Below are 25,489 nucleotides of genomic sequence, written 5' to 3'. Positions count from 1 at the left end.
TTTGGAGGATTTGCTTATCATTATTAGAAATAAGCATGATATTAATTTTTCAGTTTCATTTTTTGACAAAATGCTTGGTGTTTCTGATGATCAACTTTTAGCTTATCTATTTTTATGTGTTAAGGTGGTACTACAACCGTACCCTTGATAAATTATACAGGGCCGGATTTACCATATGGCCAGATAGGCCCGGGCCCAGGGCCCCAAATTTTGGGGCCCCCAAAAGTGCCTTGTGCAGTGTGCATCATCCATTTTAACCAAAAAACACCATAATTTGGGCCAAAATAGCCTACAAAAATTGCAAAATTTTGCGCGCTTCGCTCGCACTGTCCTATTATATAACAAAATTCAGCTTCAATTCATGCTAAAGTAGTCTAAAAATTAAATTTTTTCGCGAGATTCGCGCGCAAATGTCCTAATAAAATCTAACAACTTGGTCACTTGAGTGCACATGCCTTCCTCACGGTGCATTTGGGCCTCCTAATTTTGACCTGGCCCAGAGCCCCCCAAAAAGTCAATCCGACCTTGGCTATTTCTACATGTTTCTCAAAAAATAATAACACACTGTTAACAAAAGTTATGTATATTATAGGGGCAAGGAATCCATCAGTTAATTCACTGGAATTTCAGTGACTCAAGAAAAGAGGTACGTTATTTATGATAAGAAAAGAGTTACCGCTAGAATGTACCTCGTTTCTTAACATATACAAAGAACCACTTGTCTTGAATCACTGAAATTTCAGTGAAGTAATTGGATTCCTTGCCCCTATAATATACATAACTTTTGTTAGCAGTGTGTAGTTATTTCTTGAGAAAAATGCAAAATTAGTCATAAAATTCATCAGGGGGTATAGTACCACCTTAAGTATCAAGTGTTTGTGAGCAAGTTTCAAAATAAAAACGCCAAATATTATTAAAGGCCTGTCTGTATTAAAAGAGCATTTCGTGATCCATAGCATCACCCCCCAACTTTTCTCCAAAAAAATGTTGAGATTTTTATACCACTGGAAAGCTCCAGCTACACAATGTTCATGTACAAAAAACTTCTTGCAGATTCATTCGTGAAAAAATATCGTGAAATTTTAATCACGTTCAGGTGCACCAGAGCGAAATTACAACACAATGTCTATGAAGCAGTGCAATACACATAATCATCATAACTCACAAACACAAAATCGAAATCAACTGAAATTCTTTTTTTTTTTTTTTTTTTCTCTTTTTTGTAATTTGTTGATAATTTTTTCATAATAAAAATCCAATAAACATTGAAAGACAAAAGAAGAATGCAACTTATGGGAATATTAAAGGTGTCATATTTTATTTACAAATGATTTGCTTTTAAAATGACTTAATTCGAATTCCCATAACATGACATAGCCTACTAATCTAAAAAATAATTATGATCATTTTACACTAAACAATACCAGTTCCGATATCCTTTTTAAAAGTCCATTGTGTTTGGACGCGTCCGAACATCGCGTACATCACTCGCGCTTTGCGTAAATAGCGCGCGAGCATACGTCTTGTTTACGACCAGAAAACCGGAGCATAAACGTTGTTTATGCCCACCTATACACCAATCCGACTTCGCCATTACTGCGGTGTCCCCGATGTAAAACTGCGGTGTCCCAAGGTCGGGGGTTCCACCCATTATTGTGTGCTGCACAGAATTGTACCCGGGAATTGTACACAACAGTGATATTCAATACACAATCATGAGTACTGAATTACGAATTAAATCTCCCGCTCTGGTACATCAGTGTTACCGACAATAGAGGGCGAAATACATTAAACGCTTCTCGGATTGGTGTATTGACCAATCACGCATGCTGTTAAGGGGGTACTACACCCCTGCCCAATTTTGTGCTTATTTTTGCATTTTTTTCAAAAATTATAGCGCATTGGGGACAAGTAAGATATGTATATTATAGGGGCAAGGACTACAACTACTGCACTGGAAAGTTTATTTCATCACAGACAACAGTTGTGGCGTTACAGTAAAAGATGAGGGAAAACCAATATTTGATCAATAAATCAATAACTACTTGCTTTGAGTTGCTGAATTTTCAGTACAGTAGTTGTAGTCCTTGCCCCTATAATATACATATCTTACCTGTCACCAATGTGCTATAATTTTTGAGAAAAATGCAAATATAGGCACAAAATTGGCCAGGGGTGTAGTACCCCCTTAAATGATTCATGAACGATTGATGCCTGCGGGCATAAACAATCATGAAAATATATGAATGAACCCCGTTCATACACACTGTACGTTCTATGTGCTGTTTACTTTCCTCCACAACTAATTATGTATGAACTCTTTGTTTAACAAAGATTCCTGTCATTTGCTTTTGCCATCCACCTGATCCCTATGAAACCTCATATCTCATCCCTCCAGCTGACTTTCTGTGTGCCTTAATCCCAGCCCCAGCCAAGGATTCCATTCTGTGACATTCTTTGTCCATGCTGTTGTCTATGAGCTAGGCTTGAGCGGAAAACGTTTCGTTGGAGTCTCTAGAACCGAATTTTGTTACATACCATATGATAGGTACATGTGTCCTGAGTACGAAATGGTATGTTTCCAAAATTGTAAGTGGTACATTAATTCTCAAGGTCACGTGCAAGGTGACCCCTTAAAATATCGATTTCGAAAAGCTTAAAAAGTCGGTTCCATAACTATAAACCACTAAAACAAATACCTAATTGACTATTAAAATAGAGATTGTTATTTTGACAGCCATCTTGAATTTATGTATGAAAGAAGGAATCCTTTTTAAAAGGGCATTTCGTGATCCACAGCCTCATCCCCCCACTTTTCTCAAAAAAAGTTGAGATTTTTATATAATCACTGGAAACCTCTGGCTACATAATGTTTATGTACAAAATATTTCTTGCAGATTAATTCGTTTTGCAAAGATATCGTGAAATTTGAATTTCGTTCTGGTGCAGAACGAAATTACAACACATTGTCTATGGAGCAGTGTAATACACATAACCATGCATAACTCGCGAACGCAAAATCAGAATCAACTGAAAAGTGTCATAAAAAGAGGATGCTGGGATCACGAAATACTCCTTTAAGTGACCAAAAGGCACTTTCGGCTTCTCAGATCACTAATAAAACACTTAAAACACCATTCGGAATCGCTTCAAGGCATAGAATTGCATTATGTTTGATTTTAAAAGACTTTAAAAATCGGTATTTTAAGGACCTTATGAATTAGTGTGCAACTTCCATTCTTGGAAGCATACCATTTTACACTCCAGAGATATAGTACTTTCACTTGGTAAGTGTAAAAAGTCACCTCAACCCAATTCCATAACTAAAGCCATTATAAAAAAAAAGGTATCTGCTGGACTAGACTATACATAAAGGGTTCACAAAAAATAACTCCCCCCCCCCCCTAAAATTACAAAACATATATTTGCATAACTTGACACACATTTCGTTGATTTGAAAGATTTAAAAACATGTTAATAAAGGAATCGTTTCTCTACTCTCCCAAAGTTCTTCTAGAAATCTGTTTGTTTTGGTCAAAAATATTCACATCTTCCAAAAATGATGCTTTCAGAAAAAGTTGCACTTTTCAACATCGTCATTTATGTCAAAATTAGTTTCAACGAATCATTATTTTGCACAACATGACGGTTGCATGGGTGACTAAGGGATCAGAGACAGAAAGGTGAAGGAAAACAAAACAATTAAATCAATCATAACATTGATATTGAGAAAGTTCTGTACATTACATGTATGAGATGTTGAAAAGTGTAATTTTTTAAAGCATCATTTTTGAAAAATTTGATTATTTTTTACCAAAACAAAAGGATTTTGAGAAGGGATAACTTTGATAGGGTAGCAAAAAATATGCCTTTATTCACAGGTTTTAAATTTTTCAAATCAACAAATTAAATGTGAAGTTTTGCAAAGAAATGTTTTGTGACTCCTAAATTGATTTTACCATTTTTGACACACCGGCTCAATAAAGACTAGAAATACCCCGTACATGTCAATGAATCATTGTTTTATACTGCAAGATGATTGCATGGGTGACTGGGTTATCGTATACATAAGAATTAGAGAAAACAAAAACACCATTAAATCAATCAAAACATTGATATCGAGAATGTTTTTGTACATTACATGTATAGGATGTGGAAAAGTGCAACTTATTCTAAAAAGCATCATTTTTTTAAATTGTGATTAAAAAAGGGGTTTTTTTAAGAAGTTTGGGAGGGTAGACAAATGATTCATTTATTCACAGGTTTTTAAATTTTTCAAATCAACGAAATATATGTCAAGTTATGCAAAGATATGTTTTGTAATTTTAAGGGGGGAGGTATTTTTGTGAACCCTTTATAATGGAGATTGTCGTTTTGGCAGCCATGTTGATTTTATGTAGGAAAAAGGTACTTTGTTTTTTAGTGACAAAGAACACACTTTCTTCTTCTTAAATCACTGGTAAATACTAAAAACACCATTTGGAATCGATTCAGGGCATGGAATTACATTATCATTGATGTTACCTCGGTATTAAGGCTTCCCTTTGCATGTGACCTTGCTGATTAATGTGCAATTAATTTTTGGAAACATACCATTTTACACTCCGGAGATATTCTACTTTCACTTGGTAGGTGCAAAAAATCGGTTCTAGATCCCTCCAGCCAGCTCCATAACTAAAGCCATACATAAGGAGATTGTCATTTTGGCGGCCATCTTGAATTGATGCAGGAAAGTAGAAATGTTGTTTTTTAGTGTAAAAGAACACACTTTGTCCTCCTTAAATAACCGGTAACACACTAAAACGCCATTTACATCGATTCAGGCTATGGAATTATATACATTATCTTTGATTTAGCCTATAAAAATCGGTATTTTAAGGAGTCACTTTGCACATGACCTTGAGGAATAATGTGGCACTTTATACAATTTTGGAAACTTTTACCATTTCGCACTCCGGACATATCATACTGTTATGTGGTAGACGTACAAAATTCGGTTCTAGATACCTCCAACCAACTCCTTAACTAAGGCCCCTACAAAAAGTAGCTTATGGACTATTGATTTACATGTTTTTGGATGGAAAATTCAACTTTCAGTCGGATATCCCCAATATCCTGTGAAAGATTTGTACTTTGACCTCAATTCCAGTTGGAAGTTTGAATGTTAACTTTAATTCCAGTTGGAAATATTTGCATGTTTTTGTTTTGGGTGGAAAATTTAACTTTCAGTTGGGTACCCTGTGGGAGATTTTCACTTCGACCTGAATACAGGAAATATTTGCATGTTTTGATATTTAACAGTCCTCGAAGTAAACTTTATCAATCTAATTATATGTACCTAGAGTGCATGCAGCTGAGATGAAAAAGCGATAATCAATGGAAAATTTGACCTTTCATTTTGAAGATAATACATTTTTTCCAAAAAGACTCAAATTTGTTGGTGCTTTTGGAAAAACAATCTATATCTTCAATACGAAAGGTCAAAATGTTCATATGATAGTCAGCTTTTCATCCCAGCTATACACTTTAAGTTCATATCATTTATACAATTAACTTCGAGGACTGTTAAATTTAAAAAAATATCAATTTTTAATCATTGCCATAAAATATGTATCATATCGCGAATTTCAAAAAATCTAAATTATTTGATATCAGAACGACATACCTCGTTGTTAAAATGCAATTTGGTATGTCTGATGTGCTCTCAGGTCCCACAAACAATATGTGAAAACGTCGCTATCATAGCCCTTAATCAAATGAAAAACTATTTATGTTTAAAAAGGAAAGACTTGTAATCAGCCTAAAAATTAGCCCATTGGAAAATACATACTTCTTGTGAGTATGTGACATCGATATTAAATAGACTTTGGTGGTATGTGATGAGTAGATTGAACAAATCTTGATTTTGAAAATACTAAAGATACGTGCAACATCTACACAAGCAGAATTTCAAGTGCGCACCACAAATCACTCCACGTTTTAAAGGGAGTCTCTGGCAATCATAACATGATGTTAGAAAAATAATATCAAGCACGAATCACATTGTTTTATTTAAAACAAACTTATATTGACCATAAAAACGAATAAAAACAGTCGGCTCCCAACACGCGATATTCAAAATTGCCGCACCGAAATTATCTAAGTGCAATTTATTTATTTATTTACGCTTTCTTTATACATATGACATTATGGTTATTTGTGCTCATTTGTCGTCAGCCTTCATTGTGATACTGGGACGTCATTGCACTTGACAATTTCGGTGCCCGGGAATTCTGATTATCGCGTGTTGAGAGACGGGTGCTTTTATTCGTTTTATGGTCACTATGAGTTTGTTTTAAATAAAACCATGTGATTCGTGCTGTACATATAACTTGGCATAATGTTGGGATTACCGGAGACTTCCTTTAACAAAATGCGGTTAAGGCCAGAGTAATGGGAGAGAACAAGGACTCTTTCTGAATCATTTCTGAATTGTATGTCCAAAATAAAAAACTATACATTTTTGGAAAGGAAATGAGTCAAGGAATCCCATGGTGACGTCAGATTTTTTTAATCTCGAGTTTTTGACAAAAATGCAAATTCACTTTTTACCCCAATTTTGGTGACAACATAAAAAAATCAGTTTGAAGTAAAAAAAAATCAATTACCTTTTCATGAAGAAGAGACATGAACTTTTTCTTTTTTTTTAAATTCGTCTCTTTTTCCGAAATATTGAAAAAAGCTATTTTGTCACTCTATTAAGCTAACAATTAACAGGTAAAGTAACACACGGGTAAAGTAACAATCTAACCATCAATTTGACTGTAAATTTTTGTTTAGTTAACACACATTTTGATGGCGTTAACAACCACAGACGAGAGAGATACAGACCGCGTACAACCAGTCAAAGTCCCCGTGCATTGTATGATGTGAGTTCTCGCATATTCATGAGAGCCGAATGTTCGATCGTGCGGTGTCTAATAATCACGCCGGCGTTGCGTGCCTTCGCGATTACGTGATAGACCGTGAAAATACGCGATAATTGCGTAGCAGTCTCGCCTGTCGCATTTCATGGAACAATCGGCCCTCATTATCGGGTGATGCTGAGACTTTTACAACTTCATCTGTGTAACTTACAAAAATTCCCGATAAAAAGTGGTTCTTTAAATTTTAGAAAATACATTAAAAATCGCTTTGGACTTTTCGTAATGATCGTCAGACTATAATGTTCTGATCGTACTACATGTATAGACTGGGTTGTCATTGCCAGGCAATTTGTTGTATTGTTCCTTGCCCAGAAATATGCCCAGGCATGCATGAAACTTACGATGATTTCGGGAATTGCCTCTCACGCATGATCGCACACAGTGATGTGGGCCATAAGTGGGAACTCATACGGCAATAACATATTGACACAGGTCAGCATACGACAATATTTTTCCCGATATGGTTTAGCCAGTCCGTAGAAGATATTATTCTTGTGATCCACACACACTATGTACACATATACATTTGGCCACATTTTATTATACGATAAATACGAATTTATTAAGGGGCTGTGCAATAGTTATGAGCCCTGGGGGAGGGTAAAATTGGGGGGGGGGCAAGAAATTTTTGGCGATCCGAAAGGGGGGCAAGCAATATTTGGCAAGCCGAGAGGGGGCAAGCGATTTTTGGTATACATTCTTGGGCGCCTCTAAAAAGGCTTAGGAAAACCGTACGGAAACGCTTATATATGTAAATTTTCCTGCTCGCTGCGCTCGCAGCATGAATATAGACCATTTAAAGTTTGCAAATTGGGATCCCAAAAATATGGCATGTGCAAGGGGGAGGCAAAGATATTTTGGCGGGCCGAGAGGGGGGGCAACCGATTTTTGGCGAGCCGTTTGGAAATTTTACCCCCCGGAATTCATAATTATTGCACAGCCCCTAAACATGGTATTCTCTAGCAAATCGGTTATACGATGGAACTGGTAGGAATATTATAAATTCGGGATATTAAATATCTTCCTGGCCAACCAGAATGATGGGTGGTTAAACGTGGAGGGCTGGCTTATTTATGATGATGCTATCTGCGCATGGTCAAAGACGATTCCTTACTAGCCACAGACCGTCCGCTGGAATTAGTTAGAACAGGATCCATTCGTTATAATGAACAGAATGGCTGTTGGTGGGACCTCATGTCTTCGCATCAACTGCGACCTTTAGTCCCCGACATTGCCCTTATGAACTCACATCCTTCTGGCCCAGGCATCACGTGTTAAGGCCCCGTGCTTTTAAAACTACCGCCATGATCAAAATAATACCATTGAACAGTGTAGGTCAAATGCAGTGCGCTGAAGTATATCATTAAGCCAGTCCATTTGCGTCTCATTAATATTGTTTTGTATTTAGGTCAAGGACGCTATTATAATAGCTCGAATTCTTTGTTTGAGATCAAAAGATAAAAAGAGCAGCTTTGAACACACAGGTGTTGTTCTGGATAAGATTTTATAAATCAAAGCTGCTGCCATAGAATATTTCATGGAGGGGACTCTTTTCTTGGCTGATGGCTTGATTACAGATCATCCACTGCTTCAACCGCGATTTCCCGGAAGTAATGTTGATTTTAGGGTAAGTCCATATGATATCAAAGCGGTCCCCCACCTGACCCCGTCAGATTTGCTTTATATTTTAGTCATATGTTGTACATGTAAAAATATTAAAACCTGCAAATTTGAGGTCTGTAGCTCTTACGGATTTTCTGTGGCAGCCATTTAAAGTTGGAGTAGGGGGTCTAAATTTGGACTCAAAAGTTGCCCTTTAAATAATTTTCATCTTTGGGAGTCTGTGCCTTCTTTACAAAGAGAGAGAGAGAGAGAGAGAGAGGTCTGAAACCTTGTATACACACTAACTGCATGCCCAATTTGTCAAAAAGTAAAAAAAAAAATTCTGTAATTGCGCTTTGTGTCACCATGGTCATGGGGTCATTAAATATGCAAGAAAAAATCTAATGTTTTGTAAAGTGATAAGTTAAGCCCCCTAAATTCACATTTTTGTCAGATTAATTATTTTTGTTGTCACTGATGCTCAATATAGGATAAATACAATGCATATCAAAAAATTGAGCTCACAATTCATTTACATTTCGAACAGCGCCCTCACGAAGATGAAATTTATTGCAAATTCAACATTTTCAGGGGGCCCAAAGTCGATGTGGTCCACCTTCAAAATTTATAAAACATCACTTTTATATGACTACTAGTCTTAAATTACAACTTAGTCCCAGTAATTGTTTAGGTTGACTTCATATAAAACGACAAGCCCAAAGTTGACCATTTTCTTATGATTGAGTGTACTGCAAATGTGCCGAATTTGGAAGACTTAAAAGTCAAATTGATCTATTTATTGATTATATTAGGCTGGCGGGTAAGCATCATTAATTGATCTCGTACACTGGTGTGTAATGTGTTGTTTGTACTGTTCACCCTTGACTGCTCATATCCATAAGTACCAGACTTGAGTCCTGTTTATCAGGGACAGTCTGTGTAGCTCTGTGCTTAGAGCGCTCGCCCGACAAGCGAGAGGTCTGGGGTTCAAGTCCCCGCACAGGCAGGTATGTCCGGAGTTTTTTCTCTGGTATATCTGCCTATGCATGTTATGTTTCCATTTGTAAATTCATGTTTAAATGTGCTAGTGTGCGATGCGTAATTCTTCTTTCCCCTGTAGATTAAGCATCATTAATTTGATCTCGTGCGCTAGTTTTTAATGTTCGAATGTTTCCATGTTCCAGAGTATGATGCGTAAGTCTCTTTCTCTGTTTAAAAGTTAACATTATTTTGAGCAATTTCCACACAAAACCTGAAAGAATTGCGCTCATAAATTTCGATTCTTGAACGCACGTTATCACAAGTTAGATTTATGTGGCTCCTTGGCAATAGCCGTGGCTTATAATCCCCTCGTCTCGGTTGAGTGCTTTCTTACCCTTTTTTGAATGGCATCCCTGACTTTTCTTGTGAATGAACTTGAGAATGTTGAGTCTCTACCCAGTAATTTTGATTATCTATAACAATGATAACAATCCTAGTTCTAATGAATCTCTTCACTTAACTTGAACTGGTTTTGTTGATTATCATAACAGCTAAGCACAGCTTTTCCAGTAGCACAGCCTCAGTAAGAGAAGATGTTGCAACGGGTATAGTAACACTCACCATTATGAGGACTGGTATCACTGATATCCCCTCAGAAGTAGGTAAGAAAATACCATTTATCTTTCTCCCTGTATCCCACAATGCTCTATTCAAACGGGGAGGGGAGAAACGACCGGCCCCAATGTCCACTTTCCAGAGGGAAAAAATGTCCAAAAAGGACTCAATATTATAAAGAAAAATTCACCAAATGCTCTCTTTTTTCAAAATTGCCCAAAAAGAGTGATTAGGGTCGCATGTTGCTTAAAAAAATTCTTTTAAAATCAGTAGAAAATCGACTGCTGTAATGTAGCCTATACTATGATACAAGTTAAGCCAAAGAAGTATTCGTATAATGCATGGAAAGCTGTCAAACAGATTCAAGTAAGTTATTCAGGAACATTTCATGTTATTTACACCTTAAATGTTTTGGCATTTTTTTATTTTGCAAACCTTTATATTGGTTTAATTTTTTTAATTAAAGTATTAAAGGAATTGTATTTTACGGGGGTGGGAGTGGTTCTGAACTTCGTCTGACCTTGATTAAAGGAGAGACTGACTGTTTGGATATGCCCATTTTTAAAATAGGGTCTTTGGGTACGGGTGAGAGTCAAAACAGTTCCACAGAAGCCTAGAACATTGAATTGCTAGTTCTAAATGTCTTCAATGTTCTTCTTGAAATAAGTACCAAAATCAGTGATAAATGAAAGTTGATATTCAAATGAACAAATAAGGGCCTTTTAGTAGGTAGCGTCATGTTTAGGGCTTTCATGTTTGCGACAGTAGAGGTAGGATTGAAGATTGATATCGATTCTTTGAGATAATCAAAATAAACTGTGCTTCTATGCCCACCAAAAGTGTGGGCTAACTCTATGAGAGGGTCTACATCCACAATACATGGTTTTTAAAATGCATATCAAACTATCCATCTTGTCGCAAGGATTAAAATATTGTATAGTTTCGATTATCTACGAATTCTGATTACGGTAACCAAAGGTAATGCAAACTATTTTTGTTTCAATCCTGTGACTAGATGAATAATTTGAACGTATTTTGAAAGAAATCGGAGCATTTTAAATGTTATGCTCTTTACAGTAATCCAAGCATTTTTCAATTTTGCCCCCTGTATTGTGGATTTAACCCCTCCTGAAATTATCCCACACCTTTGGGAGGGACATAGGAGCTCATTTTATTTTAATTATCTTAAAGGACCTATCAAACCTTAATCCTTCTCCTGCTCTCGCAGTTACGAAAACCCTTATGACCTAACTATTTGGCGACAGATGGAATGGAAAAATAATATGTCTGTTAGATGACAGAGCTTGTGTTCGAAACAAATGGGGTATTTGGGTGACAGCGATGCTAAAAAGCATGATATGAAATAATTATGTTTGTTTCGTTCAGAACAAAACGTGTAATAATGTTTTGGGCTACTGGCATTTTCCTGGAGCAATATTAAACTCTAGTGGACCCCAATGCAGGCTTACGGTACAAATCATTACGTGATAAAATCCCACCATCCGCTTTTAAGTTCTGTACATCTTAATACTGTACATGTAATAATAATCATTTATTTCTCTGTTCACGTGTATTAGCTGTATCCACTGATGCAAATTGTGATGGTACTCCCGACGCTGCTTCGACGGACAGTAACGACTATACACCCCTGATAGGAGAAACTGTGACATTTGGTACTGTTGCCCCTGGTAACACCGAACAGTCAATCGACATCAGGATTGATAACACTGACAATGGTTATGACTCCGCTGGCAATACTGATTATGCAGATGAGACCTTCTGTGTCGAACTAGTAAAAGTCGGAAATCAAGGGGAAATTGGTGTTATATCCAGGGTAACTGTTACCATCGAGAATGATGATAGTGAGTTTATATTCAATTTCTTTCAAATAAATCCTATAACATTGCTCCAGAACAATGCCACACACCGACATCGCCTGGCTAATAATTATTTGGTGCAGCAGAGACACTAAAATGAATACACGGGATCGATACACGTGAATTGCTATGCACGATTTTGATATCAGACGAAAATCTTCGGATACCGGGTTAGAAAATGATGAATATCTCCCGTAAATGATTTCGTATAAAGAAACCAGATGTGGTTCCTTGCACATGAATATATATTTTGAACAGATATGACAGTCGTTAGCTTGCGCTTTGAGACAGTAGCTTGCGTCTTGAGTCTTGAGATTTATGTGTGCCGAATTATATAGCGCAGTGTATAGGCCAATCTTGAAGGTTGTCTAAAAGAACATGACCTATGGCATACCATGCTTGACTGACACACAGCGAGGTGAGTCACCGAGCTAATCGGGGCTATTGTCAGTAGCCTTAGTCAGATGTCCTTCGGCCTATTATATTTAACAGGTCGATATGTATAATGGCCATGTGTGGCGGTGGATTCAATCTACCATGGCGATTTCGGCCATGAAGATATCGGAGCGATGACATTGTGTGCCATGAGTGGATTTCATAGCACTTTATTAACAGGCATGAGACTGCACTTTCCTACAAAAAAAAAGAAAATTTACGTGAAATTGGGCAAAAAATACCAATAACAGGCTGAAATTAAATAAAAGTTGCCGAAATTTTGACTGAAAAGAAACCTGAATACAGTTTTAAAACTGAAAATTCTCCTGCCTGTATTAAGGGTACGGCCTTGGGCTACCGCCACCGTTTGATTCCAGAGGGATGTTGTTTTTAACAGACACAGCATTTAGAAAAAGAATGAACTCAGGTCGCGCGCCAAATAAATCACCAGACATGCCAGTCAAAAATGAGGCAGAGCTGCGATTCGAACCCGAGACATGGATTTAGAAACGTATGGCAAAACCACTGAGCCATTATCGCGCTGGTAAAATGGGAATGTAATCAATTAATACTGCTATTAATATACAGAGCTTTCCAAGTGTCATCTACTGTGTCAAGATGACTAGATAATAATTTATCGCCATTATGTCGGGTGGTAAAATGGCTACATGATGCGCAACTCCATCTCCAACCTTGCTGAGCTCTTCCTACCTTACCACTCTTTCTACTTTCATGCCCTTACCTTTTTCCTGCATGCTACTTACCATTAATTGCTTGCTCTGCTAGTCTTACTTTACTCAGGGAAAACAGTAGACTTCAGTTGTATATATAAATGCGCTTTTATAAATGCGCACGTGACCAGATGGCCAGCGACATATTTGCATTACATCACTGTCAATCACTGAAATTGCGACCTTTGAAGGAGTGGCTACAGTTGTGACCTTGTTTCGTGGCTAGCACTGGCAAGGAACATTGGCTGGAGGTTCGATGCTATAAATTTGCATGGATAAATCATGGATATCAAAGTATCATGATTATTGCACAGCACCCCCCATGTACAAACATAACTAATGTTTATTTATTTATTTTTATTTTTTATTTATTTATTTATTTATTTATTTATTTATTTATTTATTTATTTATTTATTTATTTATTTATGCGACGAAAAACGAAAACCCTGTTCTATTTTGAACAAATTGGGAAACAAATTTTTCCTGTACAAATGAATGCCGACCCCAAATTTCGGACATTTCAGGACAATTTTTTTTTTTTTGGTATTTTCTCAAATTGAAATTTATTTACAGATTTTTGTGATTTTTTGGGTTATTTATAAGAATTTTTTTACCAACCGACCGACCAACCCTGCTTGAAAGGTTCGTTCGCCCGTAGAACAGGGTTTCTCTCTTTCTCGCCTTACTTAGAATTTTATAAATATTATTTGTCCCCCCCCCCTGCCCCCAAAACCACCCTCCTCCCTTTTACACTCCTAAATTAATTGTTTTTTGCTAAATTTCCCTTTCCGTGTAAAGTAAAACTTTATAAGCCGGTTGAATCAAACTGAACAAAATTGACGTATACAATTACAATATAATACCATGACAATAATGTGTATGACGAGATCTAACTTACTAGCTGAATAAACCTCAAACCATGCATCACATACGTGATTGTACGTCAAATTGTCATATAACGTATGAGCGTGATGTATAGTATACGAGTCTTCCTCAACATCTTCCAGCCGGGATGATTAGATCATGTACAGTCATCTACGTGTTATACTCTAAATTGTACGTCAAAGGGTGACAAAGGGTGTACAGATTACCGATTTAGCATGGGGAACAAAAAAAGGTGCTTAAAAACACATTTTGAATTTGTTTTTTGTCCATTTGCGAGCGAATGAGTAAGTTAGAGTTGAGGAGGTCGGGCGGGGACATCTAGCCTATTAGTTTGGTTTGAGAGGGTCATTATACCGAAAAGGGCTAAAGTTATAGTTTCCTCAATTTACGTTATAATTAGAGTTAAAATTAGAGTCAGAGTTATGTTCATTGGCGGCACTACGGGGGGGGGAGGGAATACTTATCTTGACTCCCAAATAAATAAATCCATGACCCTTCCTTCCGAAGAAAATGACAGCCCCCTAAGTTCCCTACGTGCAAACATTATCAAATAACATCATCGGCAGCTACCCAGTTCTGACCTTAATGCCAGAAAGAATCACATTTCGTCATCAATATGGCCAATTGCCGGTGCCACGCCCATTTAGCACGGAAATAATGAAATATAACTTTTTAAATCAGCTTTATCTAGCTTTTCCGTCATAATTTTTTTTTCCGTAATGGAAAATCCAAATAAAGAGTTTATGTCTCGGGTCAAATTATTTTGCCCTTTGCAATCAATGCCACTATTTTGCAAAACCAATTTTCCTTGTAACCTGTCATTTTCGCCTATACTTTTGCGTGTGGAATTTGTGCACATCCGGGTACCTTACATCGTTGAACACGGTATGGCGATGTAGATGTCACGTGCGCATTTATAAAAGCGCATTTATATATATGCCGAAGTCCACTGGAAAAGAGACAAAGGAGGTAGAGAGAGAGGGGAAAAAGGGTGGGGAGGGAAAGAGAAAGAGGGAATCCATAGGCCTACGATATGTATACGATTATTATCAATACTCGACAAAATACTCGACTTCTTGAAGACAAAGAAATAGATATCTTTTGAAATGCTAATTGCACAAAAGCACATATAGGACCAGTATATTGACTAAAACAAATAAAACAATAAAAGGGCCTACTCCAAAAAAAAAAAAAAAAAGGTGGTCAAGAAGGCTGTGTCCGACATGTTTCTTGTATTGCATGCCCCAACCGAACATTTTCAGTATCGACACAAAAGTTGGCCGATTTAGTCATTTACCATTGAGCTATTTCAAACTTAGGGCCGGATTTACCATTAGACCAGATGAGTACGGGTCCAGACCCTAAGGTATGTTCCCCAAAACACCATGTTTTGGACCGAAATATGGTAACATTGCCAGCTACGCCACTGCATCAGCCCTCCTGTTCCTAATCGCCTGTGTTAACAGCCCCCATGTTCACGAATATTTCAAGTCAATCGCGTACTACAAATGGGGACTTTCATGGCTTTGGGGGCAATATTCTCTGACCTGAAAGGCTGTTAGAACCGTCTGGAAGGTTACAGAGTGTTGTCAGCTATAAGAAATCTTCAAAAACACCAAGTTTAAGTTTCCAGGATTGTCTACACAAGAAGGAGAATAAGGGTGAGGTAATCCTGACAGAAAACCTCAATCGACAACACGCCCTGAGCAAACTTCGAATTATGGCAAAATACCTTTCATGCATTATGGATATGACTGACAAAAGAGGCCGTAAGGCCCATGGCCAAAATGGGTAACAAAATTGTAGCAACAGATCCAGGAACCGCTCAAAAATCCATGCTTTGGACAAAAGCGTGCAGTTTAAGCCGAAAGGAAGCTGTGAAGTAGAAGGGAGTATGGAAACTGGCTACAATTCACTTATTCTCATATAATGTGAGAACATTGAAACACAGAGAAAAGCTATTAGTGGTATTAGAGGTGACTTTACGGTAGGTTTCAGGAGCGATTTTTCAGGAGCAACTTCTGTGACCTCAGAGGTCATCTATTGATCTATTTTTTTTAAAAAGTATGGTTCACCCGTGATTTCCCTTATGACGTAATCTATTTATAGTTCTATGACGCATTCTGGGAGTGTGGTATATTATGGGGGTACTTTGTGAGGTTTTATGGTATATATTTACGGTATTTTTGATAGTATTTTATTCGGTTACTTACGTAAGTTTTATTCTAAGATTATAACAACCGCGAAATAAGAACAAATGGAAGCTTGCTTTTATATTTTCGTATACATATTTTATTTACACATTTATTTATACACGTATTTACATATAGATACACATACAATAATCGTTACATCTTTTAATCATTTATATCGTATAATACAATTTACTCAATGCTTGTTAAAGTAAGTTCCCGCTTCGATTATTACTAGGAAAAATTTATTTTGTTAATTGTCTTGAATCGTTCAATCATTGTTCTCATCGTACGATCGAACAATCGGCCCTCATGAATATGCGAGAACTCACCGCATCCCCGCATACAATACACGGGGACTTTGACTGGTTTTCTTCCTCCTCTGTGTATTTAACATACTTTCATGATATCTGTTGCATTAAATCGCAGTGATTCGATTACGCATTTTGGACGCATTCTTACGCATTTTGACCCATTCTTGCGCGCTCCTACGCATTTTGACGCATTCTTACGTATTTTGACGCATTCTTTCGCTTTTGTGACGCATTATTACGCATTTGCTAACGCATTTTGACGCATTCTTACGCATCAGCTCCTATTGGAGCTATGAAGTATTCAAACCAGGTTGACTCCGTTTTTGTTTCATTTCGTTGTAAACCAGCAAACGGTCAACATGTACCCCGCCCCGTTACCCGTCCTCATACATGTATCATTTGCAATAAAAGCTATATTCTTAGTCAGTGGGAGTGGTCTAGTTCGTAGACACATTTCTGATTGGACAATCGCATGATTTCGGGTGCCGTCTATCAGGCCGTAGACGACCCCACGTCATCACGAGTCTTGATAATGCGTAACACGCGTGTAGAGGTGCGCGTATGTATCGCGCTGGATGCGTAGACTAGTGCGGAATACGCGAACGCGCTAGCAGTACGCGTAACAGAATACGTGAAGTTGTAAACAAGTTTCGTTCATTTTATAATCAGGGGAGTTTTATGACGGTAACTTAGTTTTTGCTTTAAAAAAATTGTTTACAGTTATTAAAATAATATTTAACTGACTAAGAATGAGAATAAACGATACGAATTTTTTATTTTGCCTATCCTTACCTATGATAGACGACAGGCAGGTCCAATATTTTTATCGTAGTGGATATCGGCTGCGCCGGCATCCACTACTCATAATATTGGACCTGCCTGTCGTCTATCACACGGTAGAGGATAGGCAAAACAAAAATTCCTATCGTTTATTCTCTAAGTAGAAATTACGATCTCGAAATACGATTCACTCCGAAGATATGGAAGACCCTCGGCTGAAAGAAATTTCAGATTCAGAAATGGATGACACCGAGCATTCGGATGAGAATTTGGATCATTCTGAGACGGAATCCTCAGATATGGAAGCGGAAGAGGAGGAGGAGGAGTAGGACGATGGGGATTTGGACGATGATTCTAGTTCCGAGCTCGAAGATAATACCGCTTTTCAAGAATGGTATCAGCAAGCATTGGATGAAACGAAAGAAACGAGGGATGAAATATACCAGAAATATATCGACCAAGCATGGATGAAGAACAAGCTCGAGAAAAAGCCTACACGAAAACATTATGGGCTCTTCAACGGATCTGTGGAGCGGTGTTCATCTACAAGACGACGAAACACATCGGGAGATCATGGAGGATCTTGAACAGAGAATGGGCGATGGAAGTGATGTAGACAAGGCCCTAGGGTGCTAACGAAACATCGACATAAATTTGACGGTCTTTTCCTATACGAGGAGAGTGATGAAGACACGGACGATGAGAACAATGATTGAACGATTCAAAACAATTACCAAATACAATTTTCCTAGTAATAATCGAAGCGGGAACTTACTTTAACAAGCATTGAGTAAATTGTATTATACGATATAAATGATTAAAAGATGTAACGATTATTGAATGTGTATCTATATGTAAATAGGTGTATAAATAAATGTGTAAATAAAATATGTATACGAAAATATAAAAGCAAGCTTCCATTTGTCTTTATTTTGCGGTTGTTATACTCTTAGAATAAAACTTACGTAAGTAACCGAGGCCACAGGAGTTGCTCCTGAAAAATCGCTCCTGAAACCTACCGTAAAGTCACCTCTAATACTACTCATATTGTAAAGATCTAGAGGATTTCAAGTGGAATGTTATTGGTCTGGCAGAAACAAGGAGGGAAGGTAAAGACAACTAAAGGGAAGCGCATGACTTTTCAACCTTGATATAACAGAGGACAATGTAAATGCAAGAGAAGTGGGTTTCCTCATCCACTCTAATTTCAAAGATTATAAAGGAAATTAAAACATACTGCAGTTACTGTCCATTTTCCTATACACAATACACAGTGCTCTTACCATTGACGCGTGACCTCTACAAATAGCGTACGTTAAAAGTATGGGAATTTGCCTAGTTAACGTCGCTGTGTGAAAAATAACCGACCAATATTAAAAGTATTCTTCTAAAATTCTAGAAAATATAGTTTTGTAACATGTCCTAAATTTTTAGCTAATTTAGATGTTTGGAAATATGCGTACTTTGGTGTTTTAGTGTATGTTATAGGTAATAGTACATTGCCTAGTTAACATCGCTGTGTGAAAAATAACCGGCCAATATTAAAAGTGCTCTTCTAAAATTCTAGAAAATATAGTTTTGTAACATGTCCTAAATTTTAGCTAATTTAGATGTTTGGAAATATTCGTACTTTGGTGTTTTAGGAAGGATATGTAAACGACAGATATTATTTATCAACATTATGTTGCTCATTTTCAAGAATGCTGGTTAACAAAAAGCAGGTCATTGTCTCATTGCGTGAACAAAGGTCCACATACCATTGTTTCCTTGCGTTTCCTTTATAATCGGTTACCCAACTGAAGCTATAAATACCAGCTCATTGCGATACCGCACATATAAAACAGACACATGTGCACAACCAGAGAAGATCTGATTTAATCAGTTGAGCTGTTTTCAATGAGTGTTATCTTGGTTTAATAGCTTTTAATGTGGTTTAAGTCCTGCAAAGGTAGCGGTGAATTCTACTGTAGACATGCCTGCATCATGAGCTATTCAAACAGGGTGGTAGGCAGTAGCTTTAAATATTCAGCGTGCTAGAAAGAACCAGATTTGCGCAATACATGTTTACTCCCCCACCACTGACTACGAAGACTGACTAAGAAAGAGGAGTTTTATGAAGACATTGATGAAGCCATTAAAGACAACAAAGGCAAATACACCATTGTTATGGGTGATCTCAATGCTCTCTACTTCCATGCCCATTAATTCCTTATTCATGGATAACTCATGGGCATGAATCGTGGTCAATGTCAGATTCTCTCTACTTCCAAGGGAGAGAAGGGGACGGTGAAAGATAGAGACATTAATTACCATAATTTCCCGAGGAAGGCAATGTGTCACGACGCGAGCTCGAAGAAAGTTAAATAAATGTAGAACCAACTAACTGTGCCTGCTACGTCTGTGTGTTGTGAATATTTCTCGCTGATAACATGAATATATCCATAACTTAATGATAAACTTGTTTGATTTCTTTTTGAAAATGTTATTTTCTTAGCTGTGTATGAGCTATGTGACACAGATCCTGAAGTAACTGAAGGTGACAGCTTCATAGCTACCATATGTCGAAGAGGCAAGATAGACACTTCGGGTTGCATAGGTAAGTTTACATGATGCTCCTACCCTGATTTGTATCATCAAAACTTCTTGATTGACTGAAATGGTTGATCGGGGGGGGGGTTGATCTGTAATTTTAATACAGGTAAATCATTTCAAAATGTACCTTATATTAGAAATTAAATTAAATTAAACTTCAACACTACTTGTTTATTTTCGCTTACCGGGAGCGCTTTCGAGCAACTTCCTCGTCATCAGCCGATGTTGTTGGCTCTGATGTATTTCTTGGAAACGGCTAGAGACCAACCTGATCAGGCGACACCATACTCGATGACGTCACCGATGTCAGAAAAGTCCTGCACCTGGTGCCGCAGGGTGTGATCAGGATGTTAACTGATCAGGTTGGTCTCTATAGCCGTATCCAAGAAATACATCAGAGCCAACAATATCGGCTGATGACGAGGAAGTTCCTCGAAAGCGCTACCGGTAAGCGCAAATAAACAAGTAGTGTTGAAGTTTAATTTCGTATGAATCTGCAATTCTATATACATATATTAGGTTTATAGTTTTTTTTTTTAAATCGAAATAAACTTGATTCAATATATTATGGGTGGTGTAGGTCTAATAATTATAATAGTGTACACTGGGGTGAATACAAGTGGTATTCTTAAAGCTAAGTATTTCACATCATTACCTCCGTATTTCACGTCAAAGCATTTCACATCATTACCTCCGTTCATCCGTTGATCATACTAGGCTCCATATTCCCAAAACCCATCGTTCAACAGGTGACAGGGCCTTTTCAGTTATTGGACCCCGGCTATGGAACATGCTTCCTCTCTCCATCAGAGAAGCTGTTTCCCTCATTGTTTTCAAGAAACTTTTAAAAACACATCTTTTTATGTAAATGTAATTTGTAATTATTTCCTTATGTATTGTAAAGGCGCTTTGACCTTTAATTAGATAATATGCGCGGTATAAATTGTATATGTATGTATATGTATGTATGTATGTAAGTAAAGTGATTAATCATTCCCGGGTCAAGTCTTGTTTTGTCTATGTATTTGCTATATATTTGAATGTGTGTATTATTTTGTTTTCTTATTCTGATTGTATGTGTCGTTGAAACATTTAGGTTAGGAATGATTTCAATCCAATTTAATTCAATTTAATTCTATTTCAATTCAGTTCAATTTATCACCATCTGGCCTTATTAGTTTGTCGGTCATATCCTAAATATCATTATTCTTTGTAGATTTAAGATTTTATATTTTAATGTTACGATATTGAAATAAAAGTGGTAATGTTGGCGCCGACGCCTCGGAAGCAGTAGCAGTACCGTACCGTAATACTATAATTTATTTATTATTTTGACCATAGGGGCGGCGGTGAATTTTTTGGCAAAGTGAGTATTTTTTTGTACATCTACTATTTGACAGGCCAAATGACCCCCAAATGACCCCCCTTTTTTTTTTTCACTGGTAGTGGACGCGTGGTAGCATTAGCAGCCGGCCATATAGGCCTACAGTCCAGTAGTTTTAAATAACTATATTTTTTCTTCCTTTTAGACGTCTTTACTGACATAGCACTAACCAACAGAGCCATTCCCGGAGAAGATTATACTAAACTAGACAGAACGTCGGTACCATTCGCAGGAGGAGATACAACGGAAACGGTTACTATTTCAACCATACAGGACAAAGCTATCGAAACAAGCCTCGAAAATATCTTGTTAAAAATTGCACCTTGCAGTCAGAGCACCAGCGATATATCCCCATTTGTTGGGGTAAATTCAGAAGAATTGATTGAAATCATTGATGATGATAGTAAGTGTATTTTTTTGTTTTTATTAATGAATTAATAATGAAGTTTGTTGTGTGTATAATTCCACCATGATACATACATGTATATTGTAGGTAAGTTGGTAATGGGGATATGCATCCTGCACAAGAACAAATAAATACAATGGGGAACGATTGCTCACTACAAGAGGAAACTGAATATATTTAATAAGAAAGAATGTTTAATCAATATTTTTTATCATAATAAAAGATAGACTCATAATGTAAAGAAAGCATTTCTACCTAATTTATTATAAATACATTGAACTCATATTGTCGTCCAAGTAGTTAAAACAATTATTTTTGTATCAACTCTTCTGGATTTTCAGTGACCGTACAACACGAATGAGCCGTATAAGTCGGCTCTCGGTCAATTTTATTTTATTTCGTGTTTAGAAAATATATATCATAAGCTTTTTAAAATGCTATATCATTTGACTTCAAACGAAGCTTTGTAACCCACCACTTGAACAGGATTTAGCCAAAGCAAACAAAGACTAGAGCCATTTAAGAATTCTATAGATATAGGTAGAAGCTTATTATCCACTTCAACAATAGGATTATTGATTGGTTTAAAATGTGTTTAACTGGCGCTATCAAATGAGGTACATGTAGCACCAACTTGAGGTACCTATGAATACGACCTTCATGCACATTTTACACTGTAACTCATAATACAATTTGCAGACTTTACGGCTCATTCGTGGTTTATGGTCACATGTATTGCATCCCGGATGAATCTTACTTGCCGACTGATCTTCTGATCGCAAACTTGCTGGCCCTTGTATAGGCAGCCATATGGTTTGCAGAACTACGTGATCCAAAACATGCGATTCCTTCATCATATTACACCACTTCTGTTGTTTACTTGTTGTTGTGCGGTATATTTTGTTGTTTGTTATTTTGAAATTTAATTTAGGTTAAGCCATTCAATGTATGTGTTTGTTGTTGTGCTGTTGTATTTTATATTGGAATGAAATACAGATGAACTAATGAATGAATGAATGAATGAATAAATAAATAAATAAATGAATGAATGAATGAATGAATGAATGAATGAATGAATGAATGAATGGGTGAATGAATGAATGAATGAATGAATGAATGAATGAATGAATGAATGAATGAATGAATGAATGAATGAATGCTTATACCATATTATTATAAATCACCGTGGTTTCTGCGTGGTGACGAATCCCATATGACTATAAACTGACCCATTTTGTCAAACGATGAGGGGGACGTAATCGCATTTGCAGTGCAAAACCGTTTTTAACATTGTTGATGCCCGTGACTCGCCTTTGGGCAAACGCGTTATTATAAAGACTGATTTACAGTAATCTGGGACTCGTCCTTTTGAAAACAACACAAAATACAAAAACAATAGTGTGTTAATGCATGTGCGTTTTGAAGGTTTTACTACTGTCTCTGTACTTTCCCTTTTCTTCAGCGACGTATTCTGTTACGTCAACCATCAACAACATAATAGAACCTGCAGGCTCGGTGACTATATCATTCTCAAGAATTGCTTCTACGGAGGAGGGAACTATAAGTAAGCTCTGTATTGTTTTCTTTCATTTTGTTTTTGGTTGTTTTTGTTTTTGATATCATTCCACACAAATCATTTGTTGAGTAAGTGATTTTTTCTACTGGTAGAAAATATCACTTCCTCAACAAGATTTAAGAATTTGTTAAGTTTCGTTTTAGTCAATTAAACATAGAAACAAAGCTTATTTTTGACTCACAGTTTCATTTTAAGATGTTAGCCGAAGTTAACATTCTTTGTATCTCTTAGTATTGCTTAACAGAAAACATTAAAGGAAATAAAACTTTATGATAAGCTGACTCTTTCTGTTGTCAGTTTAAAACACTCTTAACACAATTTTTGTGTTGAAATTAATTTTAAACAAAATCAATACAATTGGCTAGTTTCAAATCTTTAGTAATGCATAATGGTTTTTGTAAAATATCTTGTAAAAGATTTATAATTCCTTTGATTGTTACAGTTGAATACCTGGGTGGAAAAAGGGTCCAACTCCATCAAAACTATTTTTGAGATATTAAGAAAAAAACTTAATATTTGCAAATGTTTTAGAGGCATAACGTTTTCATCTTTAGGGACCTTAATTACATGAACATACATTACCCCGAACATTGGCGGCGGAACTGGGGGAAGGGGGCCAGTGGCCACTCCACTTTTTTGACCGGGGGGCCTGTCCCTCCCCACTTTTAACCCATAATATGAGGTGTGTAACATGTCTGGGTGAACGTAAATAATCAAATCTCTATTCTAGACACTTAACATGCTTAAACAAAGTGTAAAAATGATGCACGAAATGGCTTCAATTGGACTTTCATTTTGCAAAATTTTCCAACTCCCCTGTATTAGGACACCCAACACTAAAAGCAATAATTTATACAATTATAGTGAAAATGTATCCACGAATGGCTTCAATTTTGGCCTTCATTTAACCCATTTTCGATTTTTGAAACTAAAATTGTACACAATAATAGTGCCAGAATCATCATACTGCCAGAATGGTCCACCTAATGGCTTCAATTGGGCCTTCAGTTTGCAAAAGTTTCTCACTTCTCAGGGGGGAATATCTCCCCTCAGACACCCCTCTGCTTTCGCCTAGTACAAGGAACTTATACGATGTCCTCATTCACAAACTGATACTATCTGTCCATCGTATAAGGTTATTGCCGTACGATAATGTTGTGAAGGAATATTACACAGTCAAGAATAGACTCCGTTATTTTTGTGTTATGATCCCCCCCAGTCTCCCAAAACATCAAAACATCAAAAGCGTTGCACGTTTACTTACTTAAGACTGTCCTTTTTCATATAACGCAGACAAAGTAGGGCCAAGCTACCTAGAAATGGTCACATTTTGGCAAGAAATGTCTCTGTGTAATCCTATGTAAGTCCCATATCACATCGTTATCGGCGATTATTTAGATTTTTTACATCACCCTGACTGGCCCCCACTTTCAAAATCTTTCTGCCGCCGCTGACCCCGAATGACCCCAAAATGACCTTGACATTTTTTGTCTTCCTTTGGTGGTCATTCCTACCAAATTTCATGAACCTGTAACAATCTATGGCGATTTGACCCCGGATGACCCTAAATGACCTTACATTTTTTGTCTCGCTATGGTGGTCGTTCCCACCAAATTTTATGAAATCTGCAACAATCTATAGTGATTTGACCCCGAATGACCACAAAATGACCTTGACATTTTTGCCTTGCTTCGGTAGTCGTTCCTTCCATATTTCATTAACCTACAGCAATCTATGGCGATTTGACCCCGGATGACCCTGAATGAATCCAAACTGACCTTGACATTCTTAGTCTCACTACGGTGGTCGTGCCCACCACATTTATGCAAATTGTGTACTTAATTATCATATTTTGCGCTGAAAGTCTAATCAAGATCAAGAACCTCCCCATCAAGTGACGTAAATGTAGCCCACACGGATTTCCATATAATCTGTTCACCAGTTTTTTTGTTTTGCTTGATACACATAAATTAGGTGCTTAATAAATTGCTATATTTTGCTCAATCAGATCGAGACCCTCTGATCATACTACCCCCTACGAAGTTTCATCATCATAGCACTCGCGGTTCTTAAGATCGGGTGTTCTAATCCTTTTCACAGGGTATTTTGCGGGATACACATAAATTATGTAAATTAGGTACTTCATTATCATA

General features: G+C 37.0%; 1 protein-coding gene across 2 annotated transcripts in view; it reads left to right on the top strand.

The window, feature by feature from the left end:
- Positions 1-25,489, top strand: part of LOC140149054 (uncharacterized) — a 131,893-nt gene that overhangs the window by 71,951 nt on the left and 34,453 nt on the right. For both annotated transcript variants that reach the window (XM_072171209.1, XM_072171208.1), the window contains exons 9-13: positions 10,100-10,210; positions 11,741-12,025; positions 19,873-19,974; positions 21,500-21,757; positions 23,223-23,324. In XM_072171209.1, coding sequence (XP_072027310.1) covers positions 10,100-10,210; positions 11,741-12,025; positions 19,873-19,974; positions 21,500-21,757; positions 23,223-23,324 — 858 coding nt within the window. The remainder of the gene's footprint in view (positions 1-10,099; positions 10,211-11,740; positions 12,026-19,872; positions 19,975-21,499; positions 21,758-23,222; positions 23,325-25,489) is intronic.

The sequence above is a fragment of the Amphiura filiformis genome, chromosome 3 (assembly GCF_039555335.1).
Source record: "Amphiura filiformis chromosome 3, Afil_fr2py, whole genome shotgun sequence".
In the NCBI taxonomy this organism is placed as follows: Eukaryota; Metazoa; Echinodermata; class Ophiuroidea; order Amphilepidida; family Amphiuridae; genus Amphiura; species Amphiura filiformis.
Note: the sequence above shows the minus strand (reverse complement) of the source record. Positions and strands in the feature narration are given on the sequence as shown.